The sequence below is a fragment of the Sus scrofa genome, chromosome 1, assembly GCF_000003025.6.
Source record: "Sus scrofa isolate TJ Tabasco breed Duroc chromosome 1, Sscrofa11.1, whole genome shotgun sequence".
NCBI classification, from domain to species: Eukaryota; Metazoa; Chordata; class Mammalia; order Artiodactyla; family Suidae; genus Sus; species Sus scrofa.
In genome coordinates, this window is record NC_010443.5 from 222,521,466 (window position 1) to 222,545,355 (window position 23,890).

At 43.4% G+C, this 23,890-nt stretch overlaps 1 protein-coding gene across 7 annotated transcripts in view; it reads left to right on the forward strand.

Moving 5' to 3' along the window:
• Window positions 1–23,890, forward strand: part of TJP2 (tight junction protein 2) — a 138,472-nt gene that overhangs the window by 46,948 nt on the left and 67,634 nt on the right. Inside the window, exon 1 of one of the 7 annotated variants that reach the window (XM_005660143.3) lies at window positions 3,287–3,541. In XM_005660143.3, the coding sequence (XP_005660200.1) occupies window positions 3,461–3,541 (81 nt within the window). In that variant the 5' untranslated portion in view covers window positions 3,287–3,460. 7 annotated transcript variants of the gene reach the window in all.

Sequence of the window (23,890 nt, forward strand, 5' to 3'; positions counted from 1 at the left end):
CTCTGGGGCCTCAAGCTTGTCCCCAGATACTGGCATTCTGTCCTTATTCTTCTCTTGCCTCAATTTACATCATGTCTCTGAATAGTCTTATTACCTCCCATGACTAAACCTTTCTTGATACATTCATGGTTTCCAGATCTCTCCCTCCACCCCAAATCTCTCAACCCAAACACTCATCAGTGCCTAGCACATAGTAGACACTCGAACATCTCCCCCTGAAGGACCCATTGCCCTTGAAATTAAAATAGAACTTAAACTGAATTCACCACCCTTCTTCTCAAGATCTGCTGCCACTCCGGTGTTCTTCCTACTAGCTTTTCCAAAGAGTTGTATTGTGTTTGCCACTTAGTCAAGCCAGAAACCTAAGAGTCACCTTAGATTCACTTCCCTCTTCCTTACCTCATATCTGATCAGGCACTCACCCAGTCTACTGGTTATTACACTTCCTTAATTTCTCTTGAACTGGCTCCTTGTCTCTAACTTCATAGCCACATCATCTCTCACCTGCACTCCCACACAAAAATCCTTTTTTTTTTTTTTTTTTTTTTTTTTTTTTTGCTGGTCTTGTCATTCTTAATGACGCACCTCCCTGCAACCCTCACCCAACTCATCCATCTTCCAAGAAGCTGACAGTGATCTTTATAAAATGCTAGCCTAATCCCATTTTTACTGTGTTCACAGTAGAACACAGTCCCTGCTTGCCTGGACAATCTCACCTCCTGGCAAGCCCACCATCTCTTCCTTTCTTGTTTCTTCACTTGTTATTTATTGCCTTCACCTAGAAAACTTTTTCCTCTCTTATTGTCTCACAAACTCATTCCTGCCTATCCTTTAGAATGCATAAGCAGCCTCATCTCTAGAAAGCCTTCCCTAAATTCCATACTCCTAGTGGGGGTGAGTAACCCCTCCTGAAAGCCCCCAGACTACCCTGAGTCTGCCAGGAATCTCAGCACTTACTTGATTTCTTATAATTTACTGATTGCCAATTGCTGTAAACTGAACTTCCGAGGTAAGAGCCTAAGTCATTAATCAGGGGGTTCTGACTTGACAGAAGGTGTTCAGTAATAACTTGTTGGATAGAAGTTCTTTGGAGAAAAAATGCTAGGAGTGGTGTTCATATGTGAAACCCCAAATGTGAAAAATATGTACTAATAACTTTGTTTTCTTTTCTTTTACTTTCTTTCTTTCTTTTTTTTTTGAGGGCCACACCCTCAGCATATGGAGGGTACCAGGCTAGGGGTCGAATCAGAGCTATAGCTGCTGGCCTACTCCACAGCCACAGCAACACTGGATCCTTAGCCTACTGAGCGAGGCCAGGGATTGAACCTGCGTCCTCACAGATGCTAGTCAGGTTTGTCTCCGTCAAGCCTTGAAGGGAACTCCCTCCTATAACTTTCTTTTCCAAAGAGTTGTATTGATTTATACTGCCACCAGCAAAGCTCCTGTATCAATTGAATCACTTTTTTCACCACTCTTTGAGTCTGTGTATTGTGAGAATTTTGTTATTTGTACTATGGAAGAATGTCATCATTTGGAGTAGTGTAATAGAACTTTCTGTGACAATGGAAATAGTCTATATCTACACTGTCCAATATGGTAGCCACTAGCCACATGTGGCTACTAACTGAGCCCTAGAAATGTGGCTAATGTGATTAAGAAAACTGAAATTTTCATTTTATTTAATTTTAGTTAAATTTAAATGTAGTCAATATTCACATGTGGCAAGTGGTCATCATATTGGACTGCACAATTCTGGAGAGAAAAAGGAAATCACTCAGCAGATATAATTGTTACATTCTGGCTTTTTTTATCCTTTTTAAATTTTAGTGGTATCAGCTCATGTCACTAAGGTGTGACCAGTTCACAAATGCTGCCACTGTTATTATTAGTCAGCAACATCTATTTTGGAAAAGATTTTTTTTTTTTTAAATAGTGCTTTCATCAGGAGAGTAACACCTTACATCAGAAATACAACCGAAATGTCTAATTCTGAACACTTGAATGAAAATGGGAAATATTACTCACAGTGCTTTTTATTCAGAGTCATGCACTTAGCTACTCCAAAGGAGGCCAGAAGCCTAACACTTTCAGAGAGGCATCTGCTGGACTTGTTTTTCCACATAAACTGCCAAACTTGTTTTGATTAGGCAGGAAGTGAAGCAACTTTTTAGGGAGAGAGCCGGGCATCTGCATTTCGTCAGTGGATCCATTTTGACCTTTTACCTTTTACCTTCTTGGGAGCCTGGGCCGAGTTTTGCTTTTCAATTTAGAAGAGCAGGATGGCCACATTTTTTTTTTCTTACAGTGTGGTTTCCTTAGAGTCCAAACCCAAAGTTTTATTTTTTTACATCAGTGCACCTGTCTTGATTTTCCAAATAACTTACATTACCTTAAAACAAGGAAAAAAAAATTTTGGGGCTGTGCCCTTGGCATGGGATAGGGACAGAGCCACAGCAATGACAATGCCAGATCCTTAACTTGCTGTGCCACTCTGAGAACTCCCCAAATAAGATTTTATTTATTGTGCACATTTCTTCGTATAGAGGACTCTAAAACAAATAAATGTACTGAGTTGAATTTGATGAATCCTGCCTGATAAGTATTTGTAACCTATTTTTCAAAAAAAAGCCTTTTAAAAGCTAGTGATGAGAGAGGAGTTTCCATCTCTTTATTAGAGTTGTTGGAAATGTGCCAAAGAGATAACCTGGCGTATATTTCCCTCAAAAATCATGTTTTATTCTTTAACATGAACATCTTATACCCTCGGAATTCGGGGAATTGTTGAGCTGAAAAACCTGGGGTACAGTGCCCTGTGTTGCCAGCCTCTAGGCAAGACAGCAAAAACTTCGGGGTTTCCCGGGTTCTTCCTTTCGGAAGAGAACCGAGGAGGGGGCGCTGCAAAAGTCTCCAAAAAGCATTCTTACAGGATCTCTAATGGGAGAACCTGCTGACTAACTCGCCACCCCACACTTACCGCTGCAAGCAAACTTGCAGCGCTTCCCTCGCACGCGCGGGGCGGGAGCGGGACCTGAGGCCCTGTGCATGCCGCGGAGCGAACCATCCGGCCGGCCGGAGAGGGGGGAGGTTCGGACGTGGGGGGCGCGGTAAGCTGGGGCCTCGGTGTCTGCCTGTTGCCTCCACCCTCTTCCGTCCCTGGCGGGGAGTCGCGCGAGCCCGAACCCTCGGTGGGGACTTGAGGGGCGCGGCGCTGGCAAGCCTTCCCCCGGGCCGCGCGGGGGTGGTAGCGGCCCTTTTCAGAGTTTCCCGGGCCGGCGGCCGGCGCAGAGGCGCTGCCTGCGGCCGGGGGCGGGCGGACGCCGCAGCCGCCGCGGCCGCGGGAGGAGGGACAAAGGGGTGGGTCCCCGTGGGGCCGTCACCCAGGCAAAACGCGGCTGACGGACTGAGAACTGACCTGCCGCCCGGAGTATCAGGAGGAGCGGGGCTCGGGACTGGTGCGTCCATGAGAGACCCGCGCCCGAAAATGCCGGTGCGAGGAGATCGCGGGTTTCCACCCAGGCGGGAGATGTCAAGTTGGCTCCATGTAAGTGCCGTCTGGCGTCCCGCTCGGTTGGGAGAAGGGTCGCGAGGAGAGAGCTTAGGAGCGCGTGGTGGGCTTCCCGGATGCGCTGTAGGTGGCTGGGATTCTTCCATCCGGAGGTGGAGTTGAGGGCAGGGAGTAGGTTTCGCCGGCAGAGGTGCTGGGTCAGGGCCTCCAGGATTCCTGAATCTTTTTCTCTGTTCTATGAAGTCACTTGGTTTTCAGTCGCGAGTAGGGGAAACTCTCTTGAACTCTGTTTTGGATCCCTGCTACCTTTGAGGCATCTCGTTGAGCTTGTTATGTCGCCTGTTGTTTGCTTTTGAGTTTTCCTTCTTAGTTTCAAACCAGTTATTCTGTAATTGATGCAAAGTTAGAGCATGTGTGCATGAGACGAACTGACGACTCTTTGGAGATGGGAATCCTCATTTTCCCTTTCAATCTCTTTTAGTCGGCAGTATAAGTAAAAGTTATTTGTGGCAGGGAATGGAGATAGGGTTTTGGAGGACCCCCCAAAAAGGGAGTGATGAATACTTTGTATTCTGGTATTATCTTACCTGTCACCAGTTCCTTTTCTTTTATGTTTTCATTTGTCAAGTTTCTGCTTTACACAGTAGTTTAAGTTATAAATAATCAGGGTTTTGCCTACAGGGTTTTAACATTCTTGAAACGTGGATGAACTTGGGAGTGAATACTCCAGGGCTTAGTAATGGAATACAACCCTCCCACCTCTATTTTAGCTTCAATTCCGAGGCAGTGCTGCTTCCTTGGCAGCTGTCTGGCCTGAGTAATGGTTGTGGTTTTCCAGCAGTTCCCAGTGGAGTCTCATCCCGTGGTAGAAACTGCCCTCCCTTCTTCAGCTAGGGGAATCCCATCACAGAAGGAAAGCGGCCCTTTTCCTTCAGATCTTTAGATGGTCTGTGCTGGAGGTGCTGAAGGTCATGCTGGGAGAACAGGGTCATTTTTGTCAGGATTCTTCCTGGGAAAGACAGTCTACATGCATACGTGGGAAGCAGATGGTTTTCATTTTAATTGAGGAGTTAGTAGTAGTGATTGCTTTTGCGCCAAAGTGCCAATTATTATCCTGCCTAAAACAATGAAATTGGTTGTTTAATACATTTTTATGAGCACCTTCATCTCAGTGTGGAAAATAGAAATGTTAAGAGTGTGCTTCTACCAACCACACTGTCTTGTTGGGGAAACCTGTAAATGATGAAGACTGATAGTTCCAGTTAGAAATAGGGACAGGATGCTGGAGTTGCTTCTCTCTGGGGAGCTGAGAGAAAGGAGTGTTTTACTAAGGCAGTGGTGGCTTTTGAGTTGTATCTTGAGCTTTTTCAGAGCTACTGCCAAAGATTGATGAAGGGGGATCCCCCCCCCCAGAATGGCTGCTGCAACTTTTTTAGGACCGCGAAGTTAATAAATTAATGAGCACCCACCTGTGCCCGGCCACTGTTGGGGAGGTGGGGGTGTGAGGTGAGTAAGACTCAACTTCAAGAGTCTGTTTGATCTGAAAATTTTAGATGTTTTTTGGACTGCAGGCTCTCTCTGCTGTGGCTAAAGGAGGGAGTGTGCTGCACAGATGCACACTGTGCAGTACAAAAATACAACAAAGTGTGGGGTCTTCCTGTGCACACTCCCTTCAGGGATTCTTTTTTTTTTTTTGTCTTTTTGCCATTTCTAGGGCCGCTCCAGCGGCATATGGAGGTTCCCAGGCTAGGGGTCCAATCGGAGATGTAGCTGCCAGCCTACGCCTGAGCCACAGAAACACAGGAGCCAAGCCGTGTCTGCGACCTACACCACAGCTCATGGCAACGCCGGATTGTTAACCCACTGAGCAAGGGCAGGGATCGAACCCACAACCTCATGGTACCTAGTCAGATTCGTTAACCACTGCGCTGTGACGGGAACTCCCCTTCAGGGATTCTTATTAGGAAGAAAGTTCAGGAGTTCCCGTCCTGGACCAGTGGAAATGAATCCGACTAGGAACCATGAGGTTGCAGGTTCAATCCCTGGCCTCGCTCAGTGGGTTAAAGATCCGGAGTTGCTGTGAGCTGTGGTGTAGGTTGCAGATGCAGCACAGATCTGGAGTTGCTTTGGCTGTGTAGGCCGGCAGCTACAGCTCTGATTAGACCCCTACCTAGCCTGGGAACCTCTAGACGCCATGGGTGTGGCCCTAAAAAGACAAAAAAAAAAAAAAAAGTTCACTATTTGAACAGATACCTCACAGGGTAAGCCAATATAGAAGATGAGGTTAACAACACACCTCACAGAGTTGAATGAGGATTGAGTGAAATGACGTAGGGAGCTTGGCCTGTAGTGGGTGCTAAGTAAACAGTAGCTGGTACAGTCATCCCACGGTGTCCTGGGGCAGGGGAGGTTCCAAGATTCCTCTAGGATACCAGAAACCTAGGATACTTAAGTTCTTTATCTAAAATGGCATAGTGGCAGTTCCTCTCGTAGCTCAGCAGAAGCGAATCTTACTAGCATCCATGAGGATGAAGGTTTGATCCCTGGCCTCACTCAGTGGGTTAAGGATCTGACATTGCCATGGGCTGTGGTGTGGGTCGCAGATGCAGCTCAAATCTGGCGTTGCAGTGGTTGTGGTGTAGGCCAGTGGCTACAGCTCTGGTTAGACCCCTAGCCTGGGAACCTCCATATGCTTCATATAACCTACCTACTCATATTCTCCTGTAGTCTTTAAATCATCTCTAGATTACTTACAATACCTAATACCATGTAAATGTTATGTAAATAGATGTAAATACACCGTAAATGCTATGTAAATTTGCTTGTGTGCAGCAAATTCATGTTTTGCTTTTTGGAACTTCTGGGGATTTCTTTTCCCCTTGATCTATATAATTGGCCCAATCCTTGGATAAGGAGGGCCAATTTAATATGAAAACAGGAGCTGAAAACTCTTTTAAGTGTTGGGTCCCGGCTTACTAAGGGAAGTGGGTTTTGCAAGGACGGATAGAAGGTGCCAGGTAGGGTCGGGGCAGCTGCTGAGGGAAAGAGCAGAAGTTGCTCACACTAAAACAGGCCTTGGATGCCAGTAAGAGAACTTTGAGAAAAGGAAAAAAAGCCACAGAAAGCCCTAATATATTAATGACTTGACTTTTCCTACAAAGAAGTGAACCAGTTTCCCCACTAGGCACTCCACCCCCATTCTGCCCTCACACAGGGAATATTACTATTTGGGGGGCATTCATAAGCTTAAGACCAACACATTTTTTTTAACATCACCCTGTGGGGAATTCCATTTGCAAGAATTTCTGCCTATATTTGTTTAACATTTAATTTAATTCTTGTACATTGACAAAAGGTCATAGCCAACCATTTCTCTTCTTCGGAAGAAGTGTCTGGGGATTCGAGGGAGATGATAAAATCCCTGCAGTGACTTTGAGTAGTGAGGTTTTTTCTTCTGAAGAAGGCTTTTTTTTTTTTTTTTTTTTGGCCACACCTGAGGCATGTTGAAGTTCTCAGGTTAGGAATGAACCTACGGTAGCTGCAATGACGACACTGGATCCTTAACCCGATTCGTCATAAGAGAACTCTAGAAGGCTTTCTTTTTAGGAAACAGATAAATTCCTGAAACTAGGTGGGGCCAATTTAGTCCTGTAGTAGGTTCTGGAGTGTAGAAAGTCCTGCAGATTTGGCGGGGGAGTGGCATGAGTTGTGGGCGTGGTGGGTGCAGGGTGAAGAGTTAGCAAGGGTTGTAATCACCCTGAAACTTTCAACATAGCCTCTACTAAGAATATGAGCCATCAGGGAATTCCTGGCCTAATCCCTAAAGCAAATCCCATTGAGGAGTTGTGGCTGCAGATTAGTTTATCTAAATTGAGAGCTGACACCCTATAAAATGCCTCATTGATCAGACTCTAAGCAGTAATAGGGGGTCAGTGAGTGCTGGCCCGAATGGCCTTGGACCAGCCAGTCTCGATGTTGAGAGGCATTTCCCTTTGAAAATTGGGTGGGTGGGGCAGAATGATTATTTCAGATGTTTTACTGAGTTCATTTCTTCATCTTAAAACCAAGGGTCAGGGTCAGAAAGTGACCCTGAAGTCAGATTTAACTTCTATTTAGTCAGTTAAAAAAAACCTGTTTCACATGTATTTTCTTCAGGTTAAAAGAGAAATGTGCCTTAAAATGATTTAGCACCTACTTCATCCCCACAGGAATTTTTATGATGACGCTTGTGAGTAGAAGCCTGTATAGCCAGCAAATTTATGAATGTATGAGGTGGTATTCCCATTAAAAATTTTGCAAAAACCAAAAAAAATGGAGCTGGGGAGGGGGGTAATTCCTGTGGTGGTGCAGCAGAAACGAATCTGACTGGTATCCATGAGGATATGGGTTCAATCCCTGGCCTTGCTCTGCGGGTTGGGGATCCAGCGTTGCTGTGAGCTGTGGTGTAGGTTGCAGATGTGGCTTGGATCCCTTGTTGCTGTGGCTGTGGCGTAGGCCAGCAGCTATAGCCCCAATTCCACCTCTAGCCTGGGAACTTCCATATGCTATGGGTGCAGCCCTAAAAAGCAAAAAGCAAACAAAATTTTTGCAACAACCATACAACAGCATAAAAAAAGTTATCAGGTACTCAGTCCCAATATCTGGTGTTGGCAATAACTAGTTCCAAGTGTGAAGATTATCTCGGAAAGCAGTGGATTGAGCTTGCCTGCCACTTATATTTTTGTGTGAGGAACGGAGTTCTAGGTTGGAAAGTACCTGCTTCTGTGTTTGCAATTCGATCAGGAAATGTCCTTCTTAGAACTTAGTGTCTGAGTGCTAGAGCTCAGGCAAGCCTGCATACGCCTTCCATGACCGCGGGACTGTTTCCTTCTGGTTTTCAAGGAAACTAGCATCCTCATCATCCAGCTGGCTACTGCATCCAATGCTGCATCAGCCCCCATAACCTGTAAACTCGAGAGACTGTACTGTCATATTGAAAACAAAACAAAACAAAAAAACACCTATTAAGTTAATTAGGCATTTTCTCTGCCTTTTTTTTTTTTTTTAACCATCTCTGAAACAGTGTTTTTTCCAAAGTGTGCTATGCAGACAGACTTACAGGTGACACAGAGAGAGACTTGCCCATTCTTTTTTTTTTTTTTTGGCTATGCCCATAACATTCAGAAGTTACCAGGCCAGGAGTCAAACCCGAGCCACAGCAGTTACAATGCCAGATCCTTAACTCACTGAGCCACCAGGGAACTTTGGGAGAGCCTATTCTTTAATTATTCTGTATGACTTTTGTAGTTCAGAAATAAAAAAACATAGAGCCAATTACCGAACTCATTTATTTCATGGATAGATTGCTTAGAATGAGGCAAAAGTAAGTATTAAGTAAAATGTGAGTTTGATTTAAGAAGAACAGTAAGTTATTAGAATGAGTGATATGAGGTGAAGGCAAAAATTGTGAAGGTAGCCCTTGAAATCTGAGACTTGGGAAATACTCTTTAAATATGAGTATGACATTTAGGAATGGAAAACTAGGTATACCTCAACCACACCGTCAGAAGAGTTGGACCCAAAATGGTCCAGAAAAGCCAGGAAAGTTGAATTTGATGGTCTTTATATCTTAACATTTGCATCTTGCCCTCGTCCACCCAGTTCTCTGTGTTACTGTAGACAGTGTACTTGTGCACCTATTGAAGGTCTTGCCTAAGTTGCATTGCTTTCTTTGCTTCCCACAAGACATTTGCATTTTTAAGGTCTGTTAAGTGTGACATTTGCAGTAGGATAGAGTGAACGCTGGGGTTAGGGGGAGGGTGGAGGAAGCTTTGGCACTCTTGGCCTATGTCACTCTGTTACTGAGTGCATCTCACTCAAGATCCATTGGTGCTAAAGAATGCAGACCCATGGGAGTTCCCACTGTGGCTCAGAAGGTCTCCGTGAGGTTGCAGGTTCAACCCCTGGCCTCCCTCAGTAGGTTAAGGATCCAGCGTTGCTGTGGGCTACACTAAAAGTTGCAGACATGGCTCGAATCTGGTGTTGCTGTGGCTGTGGTGTAGGCATGCAGCTGCAGCTCTGATTTGACCCCTAGCCCGGGAACTTCTATACACCACAGGTGCAGCCTTAAAAAAAAGAAAAGAATACAGAGATCCAAGCAACCTCACATGTAATGTATCTGACTCTTTAAAAATGGAGCTTATATTGGTCTATAAAATAGGCTTTAACAAGGGTTGTTGTAGCAATTGGAAGTCTTAAGGTAGGAAAAAAAACCCTGCTATGACCTGGCAAAATGAGCAATTGAAGTTCATATTCATGGGAGGTGAATAAAACCAGAGTAGAAAATATTTTGTTTCGGTCACCAAAATTCGTAATTGTAGGCGTGTGTGTACACCTTTTATGAGAAGTCCTACACCTTCAATTAGTAACTTGTACTTGAGTCATTTGGAATCAGTACAGACATTTGTTTAGTGCCTCTGCCAGGTGGTTAAAGTTAAATCAGGTCTTTAACTTTAAAAACATGATGCAGCTTTTCTTTTCTTGCTATTTCTTGGGCCGCTCCTGCGGCATATGGAGGTTCCCCGGCTAGGGGTCAAATTGGTGCTGTAGCCGCCAGCCTACACCACAGCCACAGCAACGCGGGATCCGAGCCGCGTCTGCAACCTACACCACAGCTCATGGCAACGTCGGCTCATTAACCCACTGAGCAAGGGCAGGGACCGAACCCGCCACCTCAGGGTTCCTAGTCAGATTCATTAACCACTGCGCCATGATGGGAACTCCCTGATGCAGCTTTTCTTAACCACTTATACACTATTGTGCATTGCAGACTGTGGTAGTATATAGTTTTGTAATAATGAGTTCATTTTAACTTTCAGACTAAATATTCAGTCTGATTAGAATATTTGTGGATTATAGTTTCTGTTTCTCTTCTCCCATCATTGTATGTGTGTTACTGGTGGGGAGGGGCTTGGAGGGTGGCTGAAATGATAGTAGTGATGAAAAGACTTGATAGATCTTTGGAGAATAAAAGAATTGTTTGTGTTGTAGGAAGCTCAACTGATCCCCAGATTTCAAACTCTGCTGTTCATCTTTGCAAAGATCTCATGTCACATCCTTGAATACAGATGTTTACTAAATTTTACCCATATGCGTATGTAAACATGGACTTCAAAATTAATATGGTGATTATTATTTCTATTGTAGACTTCAATCAGATGTATGAAATATACTTTATGTTCACAAGAGAAAATGACATGTCTTTTGAAACTTCAATTATGGTGTGCTTCATCTGATAGAGAGCCTTTATAAGCATGGGACTAAATACATAGTTAATATGTATATTTACAGTTAGTGACAATATGGTTGGTGACAAGTCAGAGGCATTTAAAGGGACTATATATCATATATTGTGGGAGAGAATTATTGGGATAGTCTTGCTAGTCAGTAATAATTATTAGGCTGTAATTAATAGGAAATGATTAGAACCCAGTTATATCCTTGCCATTGTATTAGAACAAGCTTTCAGATGAGAGAACAAGGCAACCTACACCATAGAGTGCTGTGGTGCTCTAGACTTTGTCACTTGAGTTGAAGGTGAATTGGGGGAAATAATGCTGCTTTCTAGTCATCATCAGTAGGATTTAATGAACTCTTCCAGGACTTGTAGCATCTAAGCCCTTTGTTCTTGCAAGGAGGAAATAATGTTCCCAATGTAGCTGTTTCTTTCCATTTGCCCAGAGCGATTTCTTATAAAGGAAGCATTCCAAGTCCTAGGGTGTGGTGTTTCTTCTTTGCTTCCCACAGCGGGGAGCACCTGAGGCCCTGGGTGGGTGGAGCTCTGAGATGGGCAGGAGGGGTAATGCAGGCTGTGGGAGGCAGCTAGACCCTTCTCAAACCTTGAAAAACTGTCCCCAAATATATCTGACAAAGCAGAATGAAATTCTTTGAAGGAATTAACGTGAGCAAAACTAGCCATTTTGGCTCTTGCAAAGAATGAATAGTTCAGAAGGAACTTCCTGGCGAGCTCTTTCTCGAAGCCCAGTTCCTCCCTTATGCTTCTTCCTGCTGGGTGAATCAGTTGCCTCCTGGCCTGTGATTGGTTAGTGTGCACATGCCACTGTTTATTTGAGCCCTTATCACATCTGCCACACGCCAGTCACTTCCTGTCAGTCAGTCAGCCGTGAGCCCTTCCCTGTTGTGAGTCACCTTGGTCACCCCAGAAGCTGACAGGCCACTAAGCACCGACCACATTGTACTGACTTGATTTGGGGAAGGCTTGTTGCATAAACTAGTAAGAACTGAACATTCATTGAGAACTTAGAAAAGTGGATTCCTGACATTGGTAAAGTGAATGGATGATAATTTGTCAATAAGAAAAAAATAAAGAATTTTATACAGACCTAAAGCCCTTTGCCTGCCTCGGCCTGGTTTGTTTAGTGTCTGGCCGAGTTTGGGTGGGGAGAGAGCTTTGTGGCATCTCCAACACCTATTGTAAGCTGTACTGCAAATCAGCTTGGTGACTTTAGCTAAGGCTTGTATTTCCAGTTCTCAGTTTCTTTATAGGGAAATGAATAGTTATATTTGATCATCTCTGAAGTCTTTTGAAATGCTTAAGATTCTGAGTGTTTGGTATAATGCCTTGAAAACATTCTAAATATAAATCCTATTGGTTCGTGTCATCTCGAAGTGCTTCTATACTCCTTAGACAACTTTTGTATGTGTTTCCTTTCTCTTTTGTTCTCTCTTTTAAGAAGAGATCCAATAGATGCTCTCTAAATGGTGATTTTCTAAGAGAGGCTGTCTTGTTTAGCTCATGAAGTGATGGAAAGATCTATTATTCAGTTGCAGCTTCAATAATGTAGCAGCTCAGTGGGGGCTGAATTCCCTTCCTCCCCCTGCAGTCCCAAGCCAGCAACTGCAACCATCTCGCAGAGCTTGAAAATCACTCCTTCTTCCTCCCTTCTGCCTTTCCCAGTAAAAGCTGCATCCTGGGAGTGTCCGGCACCCACTTCTTTCCCTGTGGACCTATCTCCCAGGGACCATATTGCCTGTAGCATGAGTGTGGAAGGTAAGGCAGGCCTACCCTTGGGAGCCCCTTCTGATTTGTACCTCGCAAACACGCTGAAGACAGGCCTCCTGGTGACTGTCACAAGACCTCATTACCCATTCACTGACTGATGTGAAATCATTTGCCAGCAGCCACGTTTCAGGGTTACTTCAAGCACATCTGAGTTTTTCGGCCTAACTTCAGGGAGAGCCCTTCGCCCGCCTCAGCCTGGTCTGTTTAGTGTCTGGGTGAGTTTTAAGAAGGGAGAGAGCTTTGCGGCAGCTCTGACACCTATTGAAATCTTCCAGAAATGGAACTGAAAACCTTGGTGCTTTTCCTCCTGGTGTTTTGTTAAACTCTGAAAACAGGCAAAGTGGTGACATGTTGAGATAAAGAGGCACGGAGTTCATTTTGAACATTGGTGGCCTTTTTTCTAGCAGATCTTGATTTTGGATTTTAATCGGAGATCTGGGAGACATGTTTAGTCAGCTGATTCTGCTTAAATGTATAGTTTGCAGATGTCTTTACCGAAGAGTTGGGAAAGGTTAAACTCAATTTACCGAAGAACTGAGGTGAGACACATTTACCTGAAACCGAGAACATTTTTCCTGTGGACTGGTGGTATCTTGGGTCTGACCTCCAAAGCCTGCTTATTTACAGGGAAGCTTTTTCTATAGTATCATTTTCATGGTGTTTTATTGAAGTGTAAAGTGCACAACTCCGAAGTGGAGAGCTTGGTAATTTTTTTTAAATTGTAAAACACACACGAGATCCACCATTTTAAAGTGTACAGTTCAGTGGCATAAGGTTGTGTAACCTCTGCCACTATCTAGAATGTACTTTTTTACATGAATGTATTCACCTGTATGATCACCACCTAGACCAAAAAATAGAAATTTCCATCACTTTACAGGTTTCTCTCCCGCCACTTTTCTGACTGCTACCATCCCACGCGCCCACAAGGGAACCTCTCTTTTGATGGCTCTCAGCCTAGTGTAGTTTTGCTTCACCTCGAGAGAAGCTGTATACATGAAATCAACATTTGGTGTTTGGGGAGTTCCCATTGTGGCTCAGCGGGAACAAACCTGACTAGTATCCATGAGGTTGTGGGTTCAATCCCTGGCCTCGCTCAATGGGTTAAGGATTTGGCGTTGCCATGAACTGTGGTGTAGGTTGAAGATGAGGTTCAGATCCCGAGTTGCTGTGGCTGTGGTGTAAGCTGGCAGCTGTGGCTAACCTGGGAACCTCCGTATGCTGCAGATGTAACCCTAAAAAGCAACAAGAAACAAATAAATAAAACCCAAAAAAGCCATTTGGTGTTTGATTTCTCTCCTTAGAGTAACCTTTGTGAGATTCATCTGTGATGTTGTGTGATTCAGTAGTCTTTTTTTTATTGCTGAGTAGTTAATACTCCGTTTATAAGAGTTTGTTTGTTCATTGATTCTTTTGTGGATGGATAGTTGGATTGTTGTCAGCTTTTTGTTTTGTTTCTATTATGAATAAAGCTTCCATGAAAATAATCTTCAGAGTTCCCTGGTGGCTTTAGGTTAAGGATCTGGCATTGTCACTGCTGTGGTGTGGGTGAATTCCTGGCTCAGGACCTTTCATATAGCACAGGTGCAGCCAAAAAAAGAAGGAAAGAAAGAAAGAAAAGAAAAGAAAATCACCTACACTTTGTTCTGTAGGCTTATGTACCCATTTCTCTTGTGTAAGTTCCTAGGAGTAGGATTGCTGGGTCATGGGTTGGAGATATGTTTAACTTTCACTCTGTGTGTTTAACTTTCATTTAGTGATGTCGAAGTCAGGCAGACCTTGTTTGAATTCTTTTTGTCCTGACACTTTCTTGGCCTTGGGTAGCATACTTTTCTAAGGGTTGGTTTTCTCAGCTGTAATATACATTATTTACCCTTTCGGTCAGGATTCAGTGAAGAAAACAGACATCATTCTAGCTATTTCAAGGTGAAAGAGATTTAACAGAGAGAATTAGGTGCCTCCAGAACAAAAGCCTGGAGGATGACAACCAAGATCCCACTACTAATTCTCTGATTTGTGCCACTACCTACCCCCCCCCCCCACCACCAGAGTTAGAACGCTGCTGCTGCTCAGAGCCAGAACCTTCAAAAAAACCATCTCACCTTTCTTCAGAGGAGGCTGATGCGGTAGGGAGCTTGGGGATAGCAGCAAAGCTCAGGTCTGGAAAATCAGTTTTTACCCATGACTGCTGCTACAGGAAAAGGAAAACGAATGGCATCTGCTTCCCTTCATCCTTTAAGAACTTAAATAAATACTTGCACCTCATTGACATCCTGTTGGCAAGGGAGTCGTGGGATTCTGGCCTCTGGGAGTAGAAGCTGAGTGTCAGCAAACAAGAAATGGCATAGATGCCTCTTGGGGATGCAAAAGCAGCTTAAATGGTAGCAGTTATAATTTACTTGTATCATCATTATTACTGAAAAATGTGATGGGGCTTCTTTCTATTATTCGTGTTCAGAATCAGTCCTTTGACTCTATAGTCACCTAGTGCAGTGTTGACACAGCCATATGTATGTCCTACCTGAAGGGACTCAAGTTCTCGCTGCTCTGTGGTTTTAGGTACTTTTCTTTCTTTCTTTCTTTTTTTTTTTTTTGTTGGCTTTTTGGTGTTTCTAGAGCCGCTCCCAAGGCATATGGAGGTTCCTAGGCTAGGGGTCTAATTGGGGCTGTAGCTGCTGGCCTATGCCAGAGCCACAGCAATGCGGGATCCGAGCCGCGTCTGTGACCTACACCACAGCTCATGGCAACGCCGGATCCTTAACCCACTGAGCGAGGCCAGGGATCGAACCCACAACCTCATGGTTCTTAGTCGGATTCGTTAACCACTGAGCCATAATGGGGACTCCAGTACTTTTATATATGAGTAAGTTTGAGAAATTATAATTTGGAAGCCTATAAATTAGTACAGTCTGAGAGGTGGCTTGATTCTAAGAGCTGCTGTTTTTTGATGCATAATTTTATGAAACAAAAATGAGTGTTTTCTTTTTGAAGTCCTTTTGATTTGTTGGTTTTTAAGAAAATAAAAGGTATGTATCTGGTTTATAGGTGGGCTGAAGGGAATGTCTCCCTTTTCTCCCTCTGTCTTCTTTTATCAACATAAATGGAAAGAGATTTCGATCTTTATCCTGTTTTGGGTCTCACATCTCAGGCTGACGGCATGCTCTAGTCCACCCCAACATTTAGCTGTCCTGCTTGTGAAATACGAGCCATCATGTATAGCTCTTGAGACATTTAGAAATCATGACTCACCTTCTGCAAAATCATCCTTATGATGATGTCACATGTGGAAAGAATGAGTTTTTCTTCCTTTAGAATGTCTGTGAATCTTCACTCTCATTCAAATAATTTTCCCTATAACCCTGACTGATTAGGGACCTTACTTGCTTTCCGGTGAGTGGCTAGAATCAGCATGGCCAAGCAATTTATTCATCAGTGTTTTCTTTTGGATTTAGAGCTACGGTGCCCTTTCCGAAGACTCCTTGCGGAGAAATTTGAAGCGATAAGGAAATCAAATATTCCAAGGGTCAAGATAAGCATGAGCAGTAACTTCATCCTAGCCACTGGTTTCTCAGTTAGGGTGAGCTGGCGTGCTTAGATTTGAATGTGCTAGAAATATATTGACAGGATCTCCTGTTTTATCTCTTTTTCACCAGACCGATCCAGTCAGCCAGGGCTGACAATGGGTGTCCAAACAGTTTACAGTGGCTAATACAATGCACAAAGGCTTTCTTTGTTTGGAGAGCAGAAAATAGAGCTGAAGGGGAGCTTCTTAAGGGCACTGACCCAATTCACTCCTTCCACAGAAATGATTGGTTTTAAACATATATGTATTTCTGATCCAGGGGTCTATAAATATTTCAGCTAATAGCGTTACAGCCCGAGGAAGGAATGTGTAGTGCTGCTTTGTGTATTTTTGTAAAATGGCTTTTATTTTTATTTGAAATTATCCTTTAAAAATTAAAAAAGTCAAGTTCTGGCATGAACTGATTCCACAAAAGCTTAGGGAAAGGCAGCTGACATTGCGTATCCTCCTCAGTCCTTGAAACCTCTTCACATTTGGGAACTGATTAGCCACTGGCTTTTTAAAGATAAAGTTCTCTGTGGGCTATTTCTTTACAAAATGTGAGGAACCAGAACTAGCTTGAAAATAAAATTAGTTCAGGCATTGCTCAGCTTTCTGAATTTCTTAAATTTTGTTTTTGTGATTTACTTTGTGTAGAAATCATACATTGGTAATGTTTTTGCTGTTTATCACCTCAGAATATTTGCAGTCAGTATGCTCTGCCTTAAAGAGTCTCTCTGGCCTATTAATAGAACAGGAGCCAAGGAGAGTACACATGTTGCTGGGGGGGAAGGAAGCTCCTTTGGCTTAGTGTAGTAATAAGCTCTGAGTAACATTTGCATTGCTCGAAGTTGTCTTTGAGTGTGATTGGATGATTCCATAGAAATGTTGACCTGATTGGATTATATCCTCAGCAGTGAACCATCCTGAGAGAACAGCAGTCGTATCATTCCAGACAATCATCAGCTTTGCCCTTTTGGCTTTATATTTGGAATAATGATTTATGCAGCTGATTGTCCTTAGAAACTAGGGTGCTGTCATGTCTGTCTGTCTGCGTGTCTCTTTCATCTCTTCCCATTTGGATATGTTGGCTCTGTTTTTGTAGTCTGCTACATGGACATCCATTATCTTCATGAGAAGCAGCATAAGCTTTCATATCCCCCCACCCATAAGCTTTTTAATTGAAATGAGCTTAATCAAAACAAATGCTTGGAGTTCCCATCATGGTTCAGAGGTTAGAGAACCCCTGAACCTGATTAGCATCATGAGGACGCAGGTTCAATCGCTGCTTTCGCTTAGTGGGTTAAGGATCCAGTGTTGCTGTGAGCTGTGGGGTATATGGCAGATGCGGCTCAGATCCTGTGTTGCTGTGGCTGTGGTGTAGGCCAGTGTAGTTTCAGCTCTGATTGGACCCCTAGCCTGGGAACCTCCATATGCTGCAGGTGCGGCCCCCAAAACAATAACAACAACAACAACAACAAAAAAAACAAATGCTTGGAAAAATGTTTTAGAACCGCAAACACTATCCTCAGCTAGATATAAACTTCAGTGTATGTGTTTATCCTTTCAGAAGAGCAGTGTGTTTTCAGCGAGGCCTGGACTCTGTCTCATGTTGCTAGGGGTGTCACTTTTAACCTTGGCGGGTGGATTGTGAGTTCCGGGGACAAGTCTGGTTCTTGGCATTACTAGTCCAGGCACAGAATAGTTGCTCAGTAAATGAGGGAAGGTGAAAGGAAGAGAACGGAGAAGTCCCACAAAAACTGAAATGAGATTGGTCCAGCTGTGTTTTCTCTCAGTTGTTCATTGGCTTGCTCTCAAGTGTCCAGCACAACTCCTGGTGTTTCTGTAAAATGTCTAATCCTGTGGGGGCTCAGGTCAGGCTTTTCTCTAGTGAAGTGAGAGAAGGAAGCCTTGTGGGTGATGCATGTTAGCCCTGGTATAGACCTCATCGAGTCCTCCCCACCAAGTGAGCGCGTAGACGTTAAAACCTGATTTCATAGGTGAGGACATTGAGGTTCAGAAATGTTAAGCAACTTGTTCATGTCACATGGCGTGTGTGACAGGGTGGGAATTTGAGCCAAAGTCCATTTAATTCACTTGAAACCTGTAGATTTTTTCCATTCCACCAGCCTCTGCTTTTTAGAATCAGATGAGCAGAGAAATAAAAGAAAATAGCAGCCCTCTGTTGATTTGTAGGATTTTACACATTATCACTGAAAGTATATAGAAATTTTTTGGGGTGGTTGTTTTTAGCTTTTTTCTCTTTTTATTGTTTTGATCTTTTTAGGGCCTCACCTGCTGCATATGGAGGTTCCCAGGCAAGGGGTTGAAAGAAATTTTTAATGTATAGTTGATTTACAATGTTGTGAAAATTTCTGCTGTACACCAAGGAACTCAGTCATATATATGTGTGTGTGTGTGTGTATACACATACCTATATATACACACACACACATTCTTTTTCTCATATTATTCTCCATCATGTTCTACACAAGAAGTTGGATATAGTTCCCTATGCTATACAGTAGTAATATATGGAAATTTTCCTCTAGGGAATTGTGAGTTGCGATTAACATATCAATGTTTTTAAGAGGTGTTTTCATTCTTAAGTGACCCATGTGTGTCCATTACTGTAGGACACCCCCAAAGACTAAGATGAGTGAGACACAGCCTTACGGGTAAGTAGATTACATAGACAACTAACTTAAATCACAGTTGTTACAGAAATGTTAAGACTGTCTTGCCAGGTGAAACAGAGTCTCTTCAAGTCTACAGCCTCTAGTTAGAATTGACTAACTAGAGGCTGTTTCCCACAGAAAACAGTTGTTGCTCATGTTAAGAAAAACTTGTTGTGGCTACCAAGTATATGGTTGTGGGATTCAGAAGAACATTCGTCTTAGATGTGCTGCTTTTTTGGGGAACATCCCTGTTAAGGATGAGAATCCCATCACAAGTTTTCTCAGGGTAAGAGTCTATCCTTTGAAAAACATCAAATACCTCTAAGAGGTTACCAGACATTCACACTTTAGTGTGAAGTAGGTCAGCTCTTTGTGCTATCTAGCTGAGATGGAATATATTGTTGAATTCCTGTTGATGGTACAGATAGAGAGGGAATTTTGGTGATGGAGCAGATGTTATGGAGTCCTGGGGGTTCACCTTTGGATGCTTTAGGGTAGGAGGATATTGAAAACCAGAGCAGCCAAGCCCATGGGGTAAAAAGAGTTGGAAGCTTCTAAGTGCAAACTGTTTCTTTCCTGTCCCCCCTGGAATTAAGAGTGCTTTTGTCTTTTCTTCACTGCTTCACTACATGGCTTTCTTCCCCCCAAGACCCAGAATTGATGAGTTTGATGAACTTTCATAGATAGCCTACTAAGGCTGACACTATTTGAAGTGTTGATTTTTGGTTCTAAGCTCAGCCATGACAAAGGCTGGATATATATTTCTGACCGGATTCTGAGTCAGACAGACTTCATGGTAGGCAGTGGAAACTTCTAGTGTTTTCACCCTCTCTTTTAAAAATTTCTCCTCAAGAGGGAGTTCCCGTCGTGGCGCAGTGGTTAACGAATCCGACTAGGAACCATGAGGTTGCGGGTTCGATCCCTGCCCTTGCTCAGTGGGTTAACGATCCAGCGTTGCCGTGAGCTGTGGTGAAGGTTGCAGACGCGGCTCGGATCCCGCGTTGCCGTGGCTCTGGCGTAGGCTGGTGGCTGCAGCTCCAATTCAGCCCCTAGCCTGGGAACCTTCATATGCCGCGGGAGCGGCCCGAGAAATAGCAACAATAACAACAACAACAAAAAAGACAAAAGACAAAAAAAAAATAAAATAAAATAAAATAAAAATTTCTCCTCAAGTGGCATTTGCCTTGGGGCTGTGGGTGCCAAATCGTCACTGTCTTTTTGTGAGAGTGCACAGACAGCAACCCAGCTTGAGATCAGGAGCCAAGGCTTTTACTTCTTTGTGTGTAACACATTTTTTCACACAGTGTCTTGCCCAACATGCAGGTTGATAATGCTACCACCTGTAGTTAATTATCCACTTGCAGGATTATCTGAAGCAGGATTTTGATCTCAGGCCAGCTTCCCCTGCAGTATATGATTGGAAACAGAGAACAAGTTCAGGTTTGTTTTTTTTTTCCCAAGGTAAAATATAACCAGAGACATTCCATTGCTACCAGAAACCAAGTGTAGTTCACTCTGAATTGACCTGACTTTTGGATTATGCACCCACTAATGACTTAGCCCTCATTAAGTAAAGACAGAAACAAGCAAATGAAACAAGGTTATCCCCAAATAGTGTCTGGATGCCGAGAACAGTCCGAAGGCTTATTGAAGATAGAAGTGAAAAAATCAAGGTGGAGGAAAGCAGGAATCAAGTGTGTGAACCTCCCTCGGTGCTAGTTGTGAGCACCTTGCTGGGTAAACTTTGTGTCTTGGTGGACAGATACCTGCACATCTGTTAGCAGTCAATTAACTAAATTTTGCAGAAATGTGGACTAGGGGTTAGCAAACTACAGCCAGCTGCCTTGTTGGTTGGGTGGTGGTGGTGTATTTTTTCCTGCCTGCTCTCCAAGAATTGTTCCTACCTTTTTAAACGGTTGCATTTTTTTTGGTGGTGGTGGAGGGAGGCCCTCTTGTGGCACATAGCACGTGAACGTTCTCCCGGCCAGGGATGGAACCCACACCACAGCAGCAACCCCAGCTGCTGTAGTGACACGCTGGATTAAATGGTTATGTTTCATTTTTTTAATTTTTATTTTATTTTTTGTCTTTTTAGGGCTGCGCCCTTGGCATATGGAGGTTTCCATGATGGGGGTCAAATCAGAGCTGTAGCTGCTGGCCTACACCACAGCCACAGCAAGATCAGATCCAAGCTCAGTCTGGGACACCACAGCTCACAGCAACACTGCATCCTTAACCCGCTGAGCGAGGCCAGCGATTGATTATTTTATTTATTTTTGTCTTTTTGCCTTTTCTAGGGCCTTCCTGCGGCATATGGAAGTTCCCAGGCTAGGGGTCCAATCGGAGCTGTAAGCCACCGGCCTACACCAGAGCCACAGAAATGTGAGATCCAAGCCGGCTCTGTGACCTACACCACAGCTCATGGCAATGCTGATTAACCCACTGATTGAGGCCAGGGATCGAACCCACAACCTCATGGTTCCTAGTCAGATTCGTTAACCACGGCGCCACGACAGGAATTCCCTAAATGGTTACATTTGAAATGGTTGTATAAGAGGTAATATCCTCTTACCTGCAGAGCCAAAAATGTGTACTATGTGGCCCCTTAAGAAAGTGTTTGCTCCGCCCTGGTTTAGAACTTCCAAAAACAGGGTGCTGGGTTTCTGGCCTATTCTTCTTCCATCTGGGAATAGGTATGTCAGATGCTGGGTTGTGAAAAATTCTGGCTTTATAAGGACGCTCTTGTCTGGGGTCCCTCTTGGCTGTGGGAAAGCTGGATGGAGAAGAGGGTGAGTCTGAGGACTGAAGGGGTGATTTGCTTCTGGTTTCGGTCTAGGAAGGTGACTGCTAACAGGGGCCAATTGAGAAGTTATGAATGTAGACGTCCTCCCGGTTAAGCAGTAACTTAAGTACAAGAAAACGGAGAAAGTGTACATCAAAACACATTTTATTTTGGGGGTGTAGAAAGGCCCTAAAAGTGAGATGTCCCTCTATGATAAAACGTTGCTTTCTAGGTTTTGGATATTCTTATTTATGCCCTGGGTTTCCAGCTTGGGAACAAATACTGTTGGTTGTATTTCCCAGTTGTTGGCTATTTTGCAAACAGTTCATTCTTTCCTATTGGGGAAAACTTTAAAGTTATGATAAATCACTGTCATGGTTGAAGTCTTGAAGAAATGTCGGGCAGGGGAGGAATTAATGATGTTCCTCTGACTCAGGGGATTTGGAAAGGCCGATAGACAGATCAGTAACGGATACCCCAGTTCAGTACACATTAACTGCCATTGTTCTCTGGACTGTTCTAGGCCTTTCTACATCCTAAAAAAAGCATCCTGTGAGGGTGGGGGGCTATGCTTAACAATGCCCATAGGCCTTTGTTTTCAAAGCCTGACTCACAGTAGATACTCAAGTATTAAGTGACTAAATGCCATATATTTAAAAAATGTCTCATGAAACATTACCACAGTTGCCTTTTTTTTTTTTAAGAGTGAGATTTCTTTAATTAAGGAAGTAGATTTGTGTGAAACTTCATGGTTTGTAAAAATTTCTGCATAAAATTCTCACTTGATCTTCACAAGAGTCTTTGATCTTCACACCACCCTTGATGTTCAGAGAACTTAGAAATTTTATAGCTGGTTGGTGACAAACTGGGATTCACTGACAGACCAGACCAGCTGGAGAGAGCTCAGCCTGTGGTGCAGCTGTCTGTTCCCCCAGTCCCAACGGCTAGGAAAGCAGAAGCTTGAGTCCTCTTGGCAGATGTGATAAAAGTCCTTCCCTGAATATTCTTTCATAGACAAGTTTTGGTTGTTGCTCATATTTAGATGAGCACTCTTTCCTTTTTCTTTCTCGCTCTCTTTTTTTTTTTTTTTTTTGCTTTTTAGGGCCGCACTTGCGGCATATGGAAGTTCGAGGATTAGGGGTTGAATTGGAGCTACAGCTGTTGTCCTGAGCCACAGCTACAGCAGTGCTGGATCCCTAACCCACTGAGGGAGGCCAGGGACTGAACTGGAATCCTCATGGATACTAGTCAGGTTTGTTACCACTGAGCCACAGTGGAAACTCCCCAGATGAGCACTCTTGGTAGTGCATTTTTAAAAAATTATTAGAGTATAGGTGTCTTACAATGTGGTATCAGTTTCAAGTGTACAGCAAAGTGCTTCAGTTATACATACACATATATCCATTCTTGGAGTGCCGTTGTGGCTCAGTGGTAACCTGACTAGTGTCCATGAGGACTCGGGTTTAGTCCCTGGCCCCGCTCAGTGGGTGAAATGATCTGGTATTGCTGTGAGCTGTGGTGTAGGTCACAGACACGGCTCAGATCTGATGTCATCGTGGCTGTGGCACAGGCCGATAGCTTAAACCCCTAGCCTAGGAACTTCCATATGCTGAAAAGCAAACAACAAAAAACCTGAAAAACAAACAAACAAAAAACCCACATGTATTCATTCTTTTTTTTTTTTTTAACCATATAGCTTATTACAGACTACTGAGTAGATTTCCCTGTGTTGTACAGGCGGTCCTTTTTAGTTATCTGTTTTATATACTGTAGTGTGTAGATGTTATTCTCATCCTCCTAATTTTCCCTCCAAGCTATAGTTTCCCTTATGGTAACCATAAGTTGATTTTGAAATCTGTATGTTTGTTTCTGTTTACAAATAACTATTTTTGTATTATTTTTATTAGATTCCATATGTAAGTGATATCCTATGATATTTGTCTTTTTCTGACTTTCTTCACTGAGTATGATAATGTCTAGATCCAAAATGTTGCTAAAAATGGCATTATTTATTTTTTTTATAGTGATTTTTATTTTTTTCCATTATAACTGGTTTACAGTGTTCTGTCAGTTTTCTACTGTATAGCAGGGTGACCCAGTCACACATATATGTATACATTCTTTTTTCTCACATTATCATGCTTCATCATAAGTGACTAGACATAGTTCCCAGTGCTAAACAGCAGGATTTCATTGCCCATCCATTCCAAAGGCAGTAGTTTGCATCTATTAACCTCAAATTCCCAGTCCATCCCACTCCCTCCTCTTGGCAAACACAAGTCTCTTCTCCAAGTCCATGATT